At 42.0% G+C, this 13,554-nt stretch overlaps 1 protein-coding gene across 2 annotated transcripts in view; it reads right to left on the bottom strand.

Moving 5' to 3' along the window:
- Positions 1 to 1,870: 1,870 nt before the first annotated feature.
- Positions 1,871 to 13,554, bottom strand: part of pgbd5 (piggyBac transposable element derived 5) — a 38,638-nt gene continuing 26,954 nt past the window's right edge. Inside the window, exons 5-7 of one of the 2 annotated variants that reach the window (XM_088610229.1) lie at positions 12,223 to 12,420; positions 10,059 to 10,164; positions 1,871 to 8,874 (exon numbers count right to left, since the gene is read on the bottom strand). In XM_088610229.1, coding sequence (XP_088466355.1) covers positions 8,679 to 8,874; positions 10,059 to 10,164; positions 12,223 to 12,420 — 500 coding nt within the window. In that variant the 3' untranslated portion in view covers positions 1,871 to 8,678. The remainder of the gene's footprint in view (positions 8,875 to 10,058; positions 10,165 to 12,222; positions 12,421 to 13,554) is intronic. The other variant, XM_088610230.1, reaches the window with a different exon arrangement.

The following is a 13,554-nucleotide window of genomic DNA, read 5'->3' as shown; positions in this document are numbered from 1 at the left end:
GCTGTAGGCTTCCTGGATGCGTGTGTGATCTCAAAAGGGATCTGTCATGTCAGCAGCACCGATTGAACAAAACAATGGCTGTAATTACTGGCTCCATTAAGCTCTTTACTTCTTTTTTTTTCCTCCCTTGTTTAAGCAGTGTGTAACTGTCAAGTCTGGGAGGAGTCCTGCTTTCTGTGAAGACATTTATTTTCCCAAGCACATATTCCAGCTTTCTTAGACTTTCACTACGTCTGTCATCAACCTCAGAGCAGAACCTGCTGCAGGTAAGATGCAAGTAGAGTTGTGAGCTGAATGGATCAAGAGGTAGAAGCCCTGTCTTGTGGTTGTTTGCAGGGCACAATAATATAGCAGAAGGTGTCATAAGCTGCTCGATCTCAGGTACAGGTTGTGAAAATGAGGGGAGGGCATTCAAACCATCTAGACTGTTTAGTAGTTAACAATTGACCCAAGGATTTCATCCAGCTGTTTCGTGAAAGACGTCAGGATATTGGCTTTGTTAACTTGTCTGGGTAGCTTCTCCCAGACCCGGGTAAAAAAAAAAAGTGCTTCCTGTTCTTGGTTTTAAATGCACTTCCACGTAGTTTGTGCATGTGGCCTCTGGTTTGAGTTTCCTGTTCATTTGGAAGAAATGTGCAGTGTTTACTGTATCTGGTCCCCCTTGTCTTCTCTGTTGAAAGCTGAAAGGGTTCAGTTCTTATAGCCTGTCAGTATTGGTGACAAAAAAGACAATTTCCATTTATCTCACCAGATATAGTAATGGTATCAAAGTGCCGTTCTGGAAAATACTGCTAGGTGGGGTTACAGCTGGGTGGACGTTCCTCTATGCCCTAGAATCAGCTGTTTTGCATCCTGATGGAGTGTTTCAGAAGTCAAAATGCTTGATTATCTCATCTTTCCTGCTGTCAGACCTAATCTACAGGCCAGCAGTTGTGAAGTGTCTCATATGGCAGTTTGTGCATTGCAGTGTCACAAAGGTTCAGCACTGAAACCGGCCATCTGTCAGCGATCAACTCAATTCAACACCCACAGGAGATCTGTAACTGACAGCTCTGCCTCATCATCATCTGGGGAGTTAGAGGAACTGCCAGCGAAGGATCCTGAGGGTAACGGCAGAAAAAAATGTAGCTAACACACGAAGGAACAGGATGGATTTATCTCTTGAAATAGCATGAGCCAAAAACTCATCTCCTGGCTCCATCAGCTTTGGAGGTCAAAGCTTTTTGAAATCTGCAGTGCTGAAATTTGATTTGGTGATCTTTTAAATGTTTGAAGGAGGGGGGTTGGGGGGGGTATTTTTATTTAGTGAAGCCAGGCAGCAAGCCAGAGATAATGCCGTCACAATAAAACTATATAGCTGATTAAAAAGACGCCCACAGGCCTCAGGTCTTAAGGTTGAGGAAAGTCTGCTGTAGGACAGGATGAAAAGAAGAGGAGAGTTTTTTTTTTTTTCCAGCATTCCTGAACGTAGGTCAGTGCTACTGTATAACCCATGTACCAGCGCAGAAGGGAGGAAAGAAAATTGCCCATGTCCCTTGGAATGTGTCAGAGCTATGTTTCATTTTCCTCTATGAGCTCTGAGAGCTCGCGCCAGTTAAGGCTTCAGAAACAGCTTTTGGTAATGACACTGCAGACATGCAGGTGTTTGGCAAACTGGTAAAGTCAAGGCTGATGCTGAGCCCACTGTCCTGGTAGCACCTGGTCAGTTCCATCCCATTATGCATCCCATTATGCTCAAACCAGTGATCTTTCAGCTGCATGAAGCTGAGCTGGCTTTCAAACACTGTGTGTGCAAAGTTGCTTTAACTCAACACAATTACAAAGGAATACACTTAACGGCACGCGTGACGGAACTCGGACCCCAACAGCGTTTACAAAATCCATAAACATTTATTAGAAGTGTGCAAATTTGTGTAAAGTCACATAAACAAAACATGGTACATAAAAGAGAATCCAGTGCATGAATTAATCTTCTCATGGTGGCGCGTCTTGCATGAGTTAAAATTAAATCTTGAATGGCTGCACATGTAAAAAACACACTCTGCCTTGAAACATGATCACTCATTTATCCACTTCGACAACTATGACACAGACACACACACATAAGAGCATTTTTTTTTCACAGCACATCACAGTTTCTCTTTGTTTTATATTTCACCGTTTCTTCATAATTGATTTTTGTGTACAAACATTTTTACATCTCACAGACCAGAGTCAATGACAGAAAATTGTAGGTGTGCTTGAAAATGGGGAAAAAAACAACAATTTTTGGCCCAGTGCTTGTAGGAAGATGGCTGATGGAATAGACATTAGAATAAATGCAATATGGTCTAATTTTCATACAATATAAATGCTATTTTAAAACAGCTTTTAAGAATTTGGCCAAATTTACCTTCTCTATCCAAATACCATAACAGGAGGTTCTTTATAAGTGCAACAGTTTTGTTTAAAACAAAAGAGAATTGCACAAGTATTTTGTTGCTACCCAATAAGGAAATTTCAAATCATTAGTAAGTCAACCTAGTTACTCAAGACAATTTCAATTGGAATATTTGTGGAATTGTTTTCAGAAGTTCTGGTCGCAGATCATTTTATTTCCAATTTGACCAAAAGGACATTACTAACTTTCCCAAAAGCTGTGCTTCACCGCCTCAGCAGGGGCAGGCCCTTGTAACCGAAGGCCACAATCTTGAGTCTTGGGTTCCTCTGTTAAATACAAGCATCAGATAAAGCAGATGGAAGCTGACAACTCTTACATGAGTCTTTCTGGAGACGAAGACTGTTGAGCTCGCTGGTGTCACTGCAATCAGCCTGAGTCAGAGGCACATGAACACACTAGATGTTAGGTGTCTGAGGTGGAGATGCAAGAATAAACATTTATCACTAAAATATAGACTTTGAGCAGGAGACTGCTACCTCGTGCCTGAAGAGCCACAGTCCTGCAGGCAGTTTACATTTTTGGCGTGAGGAGACTTGAAACTCCTACTAGTGAATTAATCTGAAATGAGTTTCAGAGAAACATTCAGGTGGGAGAAAGTTTTTTCATCATCTGTGCCTTACTAAACATTTTTAGTTTTTACAGATCCCACATTATTGTTGTAGCCCAAGCTCACAGGAGTGGTTACACCAGTTTGCACAGTCTGGTTAATTAGCAAGGGGCTAGCATTAAAGAGCCAGTGTACAATCCCGATGCTCAGGAGAATCTGCATTGCTGATATCCCTACATCCCTGAAACAGACCTCAACTCAAAAGAACAAGCAGTGCCAGAAATCAGATTAACCTTTCTTTAAACTCTGAAGTCATTGTTAGCCACTTGGACTCTCTTAAGGTATATGTGAGTTTTTTCAACACAGTAACAAGCTAAAAGAAAAGCTTTACTGTTACTTTGATGGGGGATAAAATAAATCTGAATATTTTAATTTATTTTAATTTTCAGTTAAGTATTGGATATTAAAAGCCCACTTCTCTATACACTTACTTAAGATATCAAATTTGAATGCCTTGCTGTTGAAACCTGTGAACAGTACCAGTAGGATTAAAGCTTCTTTTGTTCTTATACATTTTGCACAATTGTGAATATAAGCCACACTCCACTCCATCAGTAGGGCGCCTACTGAAATATGTTTTTCCCTGGTAGTGGATACATTCAATACAGCTTCAGAGCTTGTGCTAGGCAGGTCCTTGAGGTGTTAAATGCAGCTCCTGCCTCTACCCTCTTGGGTCAAGGTTTAAACTGGTAAAAAGTGTGCATGTTTGTAAAACAGGGGAACAGCTTCAGGAGACAATGGTCTTCTACGAACAGTTTAAAGGACATAAAAAATTAAAGTATACAAAAATCAACAAATGACTCTACTGCCTAGGGATAATATAACAGTAGCTAACCACACAACGTCTGTAGAAACTATCATTTTAAAACGGATTTCCAACAGAACACGCTGTTCCTAGTAACATCTTTGTGAAGATTCATGTACATCCAAGTGTCAGCTATGGTCAGTTTTAAAAAGAAGTCATATTCACTTTAGAATACCTCTCATTGTGCTTTGAGGTGTCACACTCTACTGCAGCATTAACTATAGGTCTGACAACTCCTGCAACTGCTCTTAAAACCGTGGGCAACTAACATCTAACTGTCAAGTCGCTGTTTTTCCAGTGCTTAACACTTATATAGCGCTTTTCTAGACACTTCACTCAAAGCGCTTTACAGGTAATGGGGACTCCCCTCCACCACCACCAGTGTGCAGCCCCACCTGGATGATGTGACAGCAGCCATAGTGCACCAGTACACTCCCCACACACTAGCTCTCAGTGGGGAGGAGAGCAGTGAATCCAAACAGCCAAACAGTGTTTAACATAAATCACTTAAAATGAGTCTTGGATGATTTTTCCTTAAGCACAGCAGTGTGCAGAAACATTTTAGTGGTTTTCAGCCCAGGCTGTATCTTTTCTTTGCTATTTAATTTCCAATAGTAATGCTTTGATGCATCTACTAGTGTGTTGGTTTAATGAAATTGCAAAACAACCATCAAATTCTGCAAGGAGAATGAAGAACAGATGAAGAAAGATTCTTCTCTCATAAAAGTGCAAATTGCTTTTCTACCCGTTGCGTTTTGAGTTTTCCAAAATTAAAATTTTGAGCGTTTCAAGCCTCAAGTCTGAAAAAGGGATCTTTAAAGAAACAGCCCACCAGGTGACATTATGGGAATTCACCGCATCCTCTGTTATCTCTTTAATTAAACCCACTGGAGTTCTGCAGATTTAGGTGGAGCTAATTAACATCAGAGTGCAGCTTGAAACGTATTTCAGATTTCAGTCTTATCAGTTCCCCTACATTGCTTTGGTGTTAATTATCAGGAACTGAGCACTGGCTGTAATTAAAGTGTATAATATACAGTAATGTGAACATTTTTAAAACAAAACAGGCCTGATGAGCTAAGCTTTTTATACCAAAGTCCTATAGCACTTGCTAAACAACAAAAATATTACCTTGACAGGACTGAGGTAATACACTTTGGACCCTACAATTCCCTGAAATATTTTCCTGGAGAAAGCAAGCTAAAACTCTCATTGTGTTTTCCATACAGAATTGTGAATATTATGCAGAGATGAACTATGAAATGGGTCCTGTTCGTAAAACATCGAGGAATGTTCTCCAAACAGTCCCTTTCAAAGATCATCTGCAAACTCAGAAGATAAGGATTCCATCATCTTAAAACTTTCCTCCAACACACAATCTGTCCTTCTTTTTGTAAACCCATAATGAACCTCAGCTATTCTGCCAAAGCTATATTTAAGATTTTTTTATTAATTTTTAGAATTAGATTAAAGTCTTTTCTTGCTGCATTACTTTGATCTAGATTTTTAAAAGCAGGACAGGAGTTTTAAAAAGCTATTTTTTCTTAATTTCTCTCTCTCTCACACAAAGGCTTTTTGAATATGCCACAGCATTGAAAACAGGCTACACACAAAATGATGTTTTTTATGAACATAGAGAAAAGAGTAGCTTTGTACTGAATGTTACCATGGGATCCAATTCCAAGCGTGTTCTATTTGCAGTCTTTCAGAGCATTTCTACGATGTGACAGTCACACACAGGGACAAGAGTTTCTTTTGCTTTCAAATTCAAATACAATCTCGTGTCTTATCCTAAAGAAATCTATTCATCCTCTCCACACTTCCTATATTTAGATATCCTATATGTAAATCAGTGATATATCTTTGTAATTAAATACATTCTTTGTATTTTCTACACACCGCACAAAACATCACATGCCACCTCGGTAGCCTACAGACACACACACTTACTTTCTACATGTTTCTTATATTCATGAACAGTGACTAAGATGTACCCCGCTCTGCCTTTCAAGAATTCACAGTGATTGTAATAAAAACAGCCCTTCAAAAACAGCTAAAAACCAGCCACAGCAGACACTGCAGAGTTCACTTTCTTCCTTAGGAATTTCAAGGACTTACACAAAGCAGTCAATGCACTTGCGCCTGTCAATTCATATTGACATTTCTCTCCTTCTTCTTGATATTGTTTATATCTGCAAACAAATCGAGATCCATCCCCACAGCCCTGTACTCTGCACTGTACCATAAGAAGGTCCTTGAGCAATCTTGAACAGCAAATGTTGGAAACGATACACGATTCAGCTCAAAACTCTCTTGATGATGCCTATAGTCGCAAAGCATATCTTTCCATTTTTGAATGCTGACATTATCTTCTGAAGACCGTGAAGCTATAAATCATCAAAAAAATGTATGGCCTACCGTCTACTTCGCCTACAGTATATTTGTCCACCACTGGTCCTGGATTTGGAGATGCTACTAAAAGACAAACTTTAGAATTAAAAAGTATCACTGTGAAGAAACAATTCTTCGAAGGAAAAATGCCTTTTTTATATTTGGGAAGAGTTAAATGCTTTTAATCAATAAAGAACAAAGTTTTCTATTTAAAGACCTTCCCTGACATGATATTACTGATGACCAAATGGAATTAAGTACTCCATTATGTTTAAGGCGAAAAAGGGTTAGGTTAATTAAATTTAGTTTTAAATTGTCCCTGAAGGCACAGCACAGCTGAACAGCATTTACAGCCAAAGGGGGAACTTCATACAATCATACAATCAGACATTTTTTGATTTTGTAGTTTGAGAGCTACACTCAAGCTTGTCAATGCGGACGATTAAAATGCATGAAACATCACACGACACAGCCACTGTGATCTTCAGCCACTGAATGTAACATCACATGCAATCACTTGTTACTGAAGAGTCCAAATACTTTTCTCCATGGGTAGTATTCGAGTTTAACTTTTACTACAGTTTAAATAAATTGGTCGCCCTTTCATCTCCTCATCTGATCAGCATTCGATCAGTATATCCTGTTTCTTTAACTTGCTTAGCAGATCAAAGTCTTTGACAACTGCGTGATTCCTTCAATGGCGAGATGCTGAGACGGTATTAGACCTCCGACACACAGACTTCCATTTGCTCAGCTCAAGAGGCTCTTGCCCTTCAGAGCGATGGAACCCTTCCAGCATTCATTACTAGATTAATCTGCAGCGCAACAGCCCGCTTTCAGTGGGGTCCCAGAAGCTTTTTTTTTGTATTAGAACAGTGGCCATGAGCCAACAGGCGTTTTTAGTTCTTAGCAAAAAGATCAGCTGCTGCTGCTCCATACCCCTACTGCTCATTTACTCGGGCCTGATAAGATTAGTCACCCAAATCTTTTTTTTTTTTAATCTAGCATCTCCAACTTGTCATTCCAATCAACATGAAAGCAGCGTATAAGAATAATGTAAGTTCTGGGGAAGCTGGAGAACGAGCTTGGGGAAAGCTTTGTTGTTTTGAATGATTTATGCGTTGGGTTTTGCGTAAGACTGCATTAGAGGCCCTGTAAAAGCATCTGCCCACAAGCCCGAGCAGCAGGGGGAGATCGGAGCTGCTCCCTAACCCGTTTTGCTTCCTGCTGCTTGGTGAGGGATGGTGCCACACTCCTCCCCAGTAGCATCCGGCTATATCAGGTGACTCCTTCATGACACCCACCGATATCCGGGGTGGGGGCACAATGGCAACTAAGGTAAAGACTCATTTATTCTGATTTTTGTTTCCTGGGCCGTGAAAAGAAAAGGCATGAACCCGCAGAAAGCCTTTGAAATGCAGACCGATGATCTAGGAGGGGAAGAAAATAGAAGTCACCCCCTCATGCTACTCTGTGAACGAGCCTGTAAATGTATTGTTTCCAGCAGCAAATGGGACCCATCCCTCCCCCCCCTCCCCCTTCCTTCTCTTATTAATTATCTGGATTGATCGGATCTGCCCGAGACCTCAGAGGAAAGGGGGGAGGGTTGAAGTGACCTGTGACCGGCTCCAACGGTGAAAGGTCAGAAAGAAGGTTGACTGACTCTTTTCTTTTACAATCACTTGAGTGCGTTTTACTGTACATACATTTCTGAGAAATGAGCTGTCCGGAATAGGGAAGTGATAGCACGACACTCCAAATGCCCTCGGCCGCTATGAAAATTTTTAGAAAAAGTGCATCCATGAATCGTGTTTCTGCATATATATTTACTGTGAGCTGACCCTTCCGGTCTTGGCTCTTTGATAGGCCTGCCTGCTTTGTTAACACACTAGACATCATTTAATATGGATATAGGTTATGTACACTCATTTACACAGACGGACGCAGGCGTGAGCCACTTCCCCCTACATATTCCATGAAAGTTCCCCAAAGAATCTTTTTGTTTCTCAACTCGAATTTAAACACATAACCAAAGTGTGGATTCAACAACAACAACAACAAAAAAAAGTGGAACAATGTGATTTCATGTCAGTTCTCCATGCAACCTGCTCGCTCACTGAGGCTCAATCAGGTCATGAGGCCTAACTGTGGTGAAGTTGGATGGGCGCTGAACATCAAGGACAGTCTGCGTCTCGTTTTCCTGAACACGTTTCAGAGAACGCCCCTCCGTGTTTGGAATCGGGAAGAGCTGCCTTCCTCTCTCCCATCTTCCCGATTTCCATCACTGACTGCCTTCTCTTTGCCCGTGCTGTCGGCCCCCTCTCAGTGGGTGCAGGTATGTGTGTGGGTGTGGGTGTGTGAGAGACCAAGCTTACCTGGGGGGGTGTGAGTATGTGTGTGTGTGAGTAATGGTCTGGGGGCTGGGACGCAGGTCTTCACTGTGTGGGAGAACAGTCCTCTAACCCCAAGAGCTCTCGTACCAGTCTCTCCCCAAACTGGGCCCTACTGTAGCGCTTCACGTGGTAGGCGTCTGACATCTTGTACAGTATATAGGCGTTGTTGATGGCAATGCTTATCGTCAGCCAGAACACCTGCTGCCAGGTCTTGTTGGGCTTGTGGAAGATAAAATATCTGTAAGAAAGCAATTTCAACAGAAAGAAACAGGATCTTTTACCGAAACAATCCCGCAGTACGCCAATCTAGAACACCGGCAAAAGATTTGTCCTCTGGAGATGTTGATTAGTATCTGGGCAAAGGTGACATTATTCTCCAGGCTCTCCAAATCTTTTGACGTTTCTGCATCTCGAAGGAGTCACACATTCTTAATGATGGCCTATAAAAGCCCTTAGAAGAAAAATCGGATTGAAACGTTAATTAGGTGTCTTAGTTGCTCTAAACTGGACCATCTTCAGAAACACCCTCAGGTGCAGGAGCACAGACATCTGTCACATCTGCTTTAGGTGTTCACACTGTGTTTAAACATCTCATTTGGGGGCAAAATGGTATTCAGTGTCATGTGCAGGCACATAATTAATGCTTTTGATGTGAGGCTGTGTTAAAAATGTTTCAGCATTTTAACACAAATGCTATTAGTATGTGCAGGGTATCAGTGGGAGTCACTGACAGTGCTGTAGATGGGTTGGTATTTTTTACTGTTCCTCTAGGGTTTCCCTCCAGCAGTCACAGTTGTTCACTTCTGCCGGCAAAATTCATCCATAATAACGGGCATCTCCGACAGTCATTAATGAACAGCTCCTGCCTGGTTAAGACCTTCCTAATTAGGGACCTGTCTAGGAAATCTGGGGCAGGCATTAATAGCTGCTGTGTGCAGCTGTTCTCTAGTTAGGAAAAGGGGACTTTGGTGCCATTTTTTGACACGCAAACCTGAAATCATATAATTACAGAAAGCTTTTTTGGGGGGGTAATAATGGGAAAAAAACAATTGACTTTTGTTCATTAGCACTTGACTTAATTGCCCCTCTTCTCACAAGATGATCACTTTTCTCATAGGAAGACATTTCTCTGATGGATTATTTTTATTTATTGTACATTTTCCTTATTTATTACCTGATTAAAACAATGCTTTATAGAATTTCATTGTGTTTTTGTCAGCACATATTTGCACTCTAAGGCTGCTGCAGATATACAATATATAAGTTAATATTTAGGCACAGGGTTATGTTTTCTAAATTGTTGCAGTATTTTACACACAAACAGACTGATCATGTGGATATCATGAGCTACTGCACGTATAATTCTGCTGTAATCATGGACACTTATTGTAAAGTGTGACTGTAGTCATAAACGTCACTCACTTGCTGTATTTGTCATCATATTTGCAGATGTAGCTGAGATGGGCTGCAAAGGCTTCCACTGCTAAGGGACAGGGGATTTCACCACTTTTCCTCTTAATGATCATTCCTGATCGGGACACAAAGACACACTGAATTAGAACAGTAACAGGTAAAGACGTTGATCAACTATCTAGGAGCAAGACGTGTTTCTCTGTCACAGACTCCCCCAATAACCTGACTGTCACACGAAAATTCCTCAGTTTTAGGAAATTCTTTCATAGATTCATTACATGTAATGAACTGGGAGTCTGGAACAAGGTACCCAGTCATGTTGAAGCTGATAGCCTGGTTTATTTCAAGACATAACTGGCTGAGATCCTTGGATCGATTAGCTACCATCTACCACACAGGCTAGAAGATGAGCCTAATGGCTTCTTATCATTTATGACTTTTGTTCTAACTTGCAAAGGTTTCACACCATCATTCCAGGTTCGGCCAGCTCTCCAATACTTTTAGCACTGCTGCACCTGCTGACCAGCACACAGTACATTGTAACAGCAGGGTTCCCTCCTGCAGTGAATCCAATTTTAAAAGTGCAAAAAGGGATGAGAAAAATAAAGAGAGGAAAATTCTACAGTAAAAAGAGAGAAAACATGAACTATTTGTTTTTATCGTAGTTTTGGATCTTTCTTAACTCAGAAATGTGATCTTTATGGGAACATAGATTTTTGGGGAAATAAGGGATCTTTGACCACTGAAGTTTTAGTACATGGAGGGAAGGACCTGGACATTTGGAAGCAGACATGATTGAATCGGCAAATCTGGCTTGAGAGCATTTGGGTAGAAGTTTACTGACAGAAGGAAGCAGATGCAACATGCAATGCCTGAATGTCTCCCGAGCGTTATCAGACTTTGCGTGAAGGTGTGCCACATATCCCAGCCCAATATCCCAGTTTCTTTCCCATGGCTAAAGGGGACCTTAAGTAAAGGTCAACACACTTGTTTCCGGAGACACACCTGGGCAAATCCAGATCCCATTCTTCCTCAGAACAATTTTAATTTCAAACTGGCGTTACGCCACTGAGAGTGCCTTCTGGCTGAAGTGGGACTGCCTTTGAACCCTGTGCACTGCGCTCAACCTCACGACACACGAAAATAAAGCAGAGGGGGGAGCGAATCTGAGCAGCGTGAACAGCCCTGACCAGGCGGAAGCAAACGGAATGTCAAAGAGGCTTAGCTCCGCTGCTGCTTAATCTGGACAAGCTGCTTCGCTGAGCCGAGACGAAAATCCGTCGCTGGAGCTAACTAGGTAGAGCTACAAAATCTAAAGACAGAATGTTTTCCTCTGTCGTCCTGCTGAATTGTTGACATTGTGTATGTTTTGATGTGGGATTCTGCCATCTGGAATGTGAAGGGGGTTTAACTTCATTAAGCCGTTCCAGTTCAACAGTAGGTGGGTTTTGGTTTTGAAGCGAGGGACCGCAGTAACAGGAGATAAAACATACTGTATCTACTAGGGGTGTAACCCCGGTGTCCTGGCCAAATTTCCCATTGGAATTACCAATCATGGCCTCCTAATAATCCCCATCTATGAATTGACTTCATTACTCTCCTCTCCTCCCCACTGAGAGCTGGTGTGTGGGGAGCGTTCTGGCGCACTATGGCTGCCGTCGCATCATCCAGGTGGGGCTGCACACTGGTGGTGGTGGAGGGGATCCCCATTACCTGTAAAGCGCTTTGAGTGGAGTGTCCAGAAAAGCGCTATATAAGTGTAAGCAATTATTAATTATTATTATTATAATTACAGAGATGGGGTTTGGGACTACTGGAGCCCATCTATATCTTGGCTGATGTCCCATGTGTTCCACAGGGGTCGGGCTGCACCTCCTGCCCCTTGGAGCAGCTGAGGAAGCCCGAGAGCTTTGCCATTGGACTGGCACAGGTCAGATATAGTGTCTGCTTCCTGTGACACTGCTGGGGTGCGAATGTATGAAGCAGATTGAGGAACAAGGGCTTGAAATACCAAATTTGCCCGAAAAAAACAACATTGACCCTGGGATTCTAGCTGCTCACGAACAACACCCTAATGGCTTAGCGCTTCACAGAACCTGCTGCTTATTTGGAAACGGCCCTGCGGACATACAGTATCCCTCCTCAGTTATCACCACCGAACAGGGAAAGTCACCTTGTTTGCTGGGCGAGTAGGCGTTGGTGAGGAAACGGAAATGACCCTTGTTGTACCAGCAGATGAGGGACATGTTGCCTTTCATTTTGGTCCTGTACTGCCCTCGGCGCTGGGGCACCTCAGGGTTCACCAGCATGGACTGGGGGAGCCCAGTGCAGTCGCTCTTCCTGGAGCTCAGGAGGCCGCAGCAGTAGATGTCTGGGGAGAGAAGTAGCTCATCATCTCTTGTTTTCATCTCACTTCCATTCTTGGAAGAGCCAGCAGACAACACCTTAGCAATCATGCCCAGTAAAACAGAAGCCTCACACTTTCTCGTTCTGTTAACAAAACATGTTCAGGCCAATGTACACTCCATTGAAGAAGAGAAGGGTGTTAGTCCACCTCATCATGTGTTGGTACCTATAGCAGACAACATAACTCACTGCCCCCCACAAAAATTATATCTAGCAAAAATTCCAGATGCAGTATTGAATGGTGCAGATTCAAATCTTAAAAACTGCCAGAGTGACCGATATAAACTCTCACTTCCACAAACAGAGCTGATCAACCTTGATCAATTCATTTTTGAAGCGCACTGTTTGACAGTGGGCTTCAATACCAAACACATCCTTTCAAGCCTCTCAAGAAGTCTTTTTTCTCTTCAGTACTGTGTCACAGTTTACAAATGTAAGTAGAAGTGGTTAAATCAATATACCTCAAATGGGAGGCTCACAAATTCTGTAGAAGGAATAAACAAAATCACAATTACAATTACAGTATAAAAAATAAGGAAATCAGGTTCTGTGAACATCCACCTCAGTCTAAGCAGCTCTCTATCTAAAGACAAAGTTGGGTTTGTTGGAGAAAACAGCTGGAGATTCTAAAGATTTTTTAAAAAATTCTTTGATATAAAATGGTTTCAGCCATCTATTGAATTCTGAAACCATCTCCTCTCCAATCAATAATCTGCCCTTTGGCATTGATACCTAATGTGTGCAAGATCCCCCACTGAGCCAGAGGAGAGACTTCAAACCTGCTATCTTGGAAAAGGGAATCTGGATCCAATATTAGCCTGAAGAAAGAGAGGTGGCTCGGCACACAGCACAAGCAGGCACTGACTCCCACTCATTACCTGATGAGCTGTGGGTCCGAGGAGAAGCAGATGCTGCAGTGACTGATGACAGCCAGGGAGGAAAGCATTAGATGATACATCACACCTCCACTCGTATGCTTAGTTTTGGAACAAATGGGGTTTCTTTTTTTTTAATGGATAGAAAGCATGGCTTTTCACCAATTAACAAAGCCCTCAGTGCAAAGCTGAAACATCTTGCACACGTCTCGTGGGCTCACAAC

This window comes from Lepisosteus platostomus, chromosome 17, assembly GCF_059453375.1.
Source record: "Lepisosteus platostomus isolate fLepPlt1 chromosome 17, fLepPlt1.hap1, whole genome shotgun sequence".
Lineage (NCBI taxonomy): Eukaryota > Metazoa > Chordata > Actinopteri > Semionotiformes > Lepisosteidae > Lepisosteus > Lepisosteus platostomus.
Note: the sequence above shows the minus strand (reverse complement) of the source record. Positions and strands in the feature narration are given on the sequence as shown.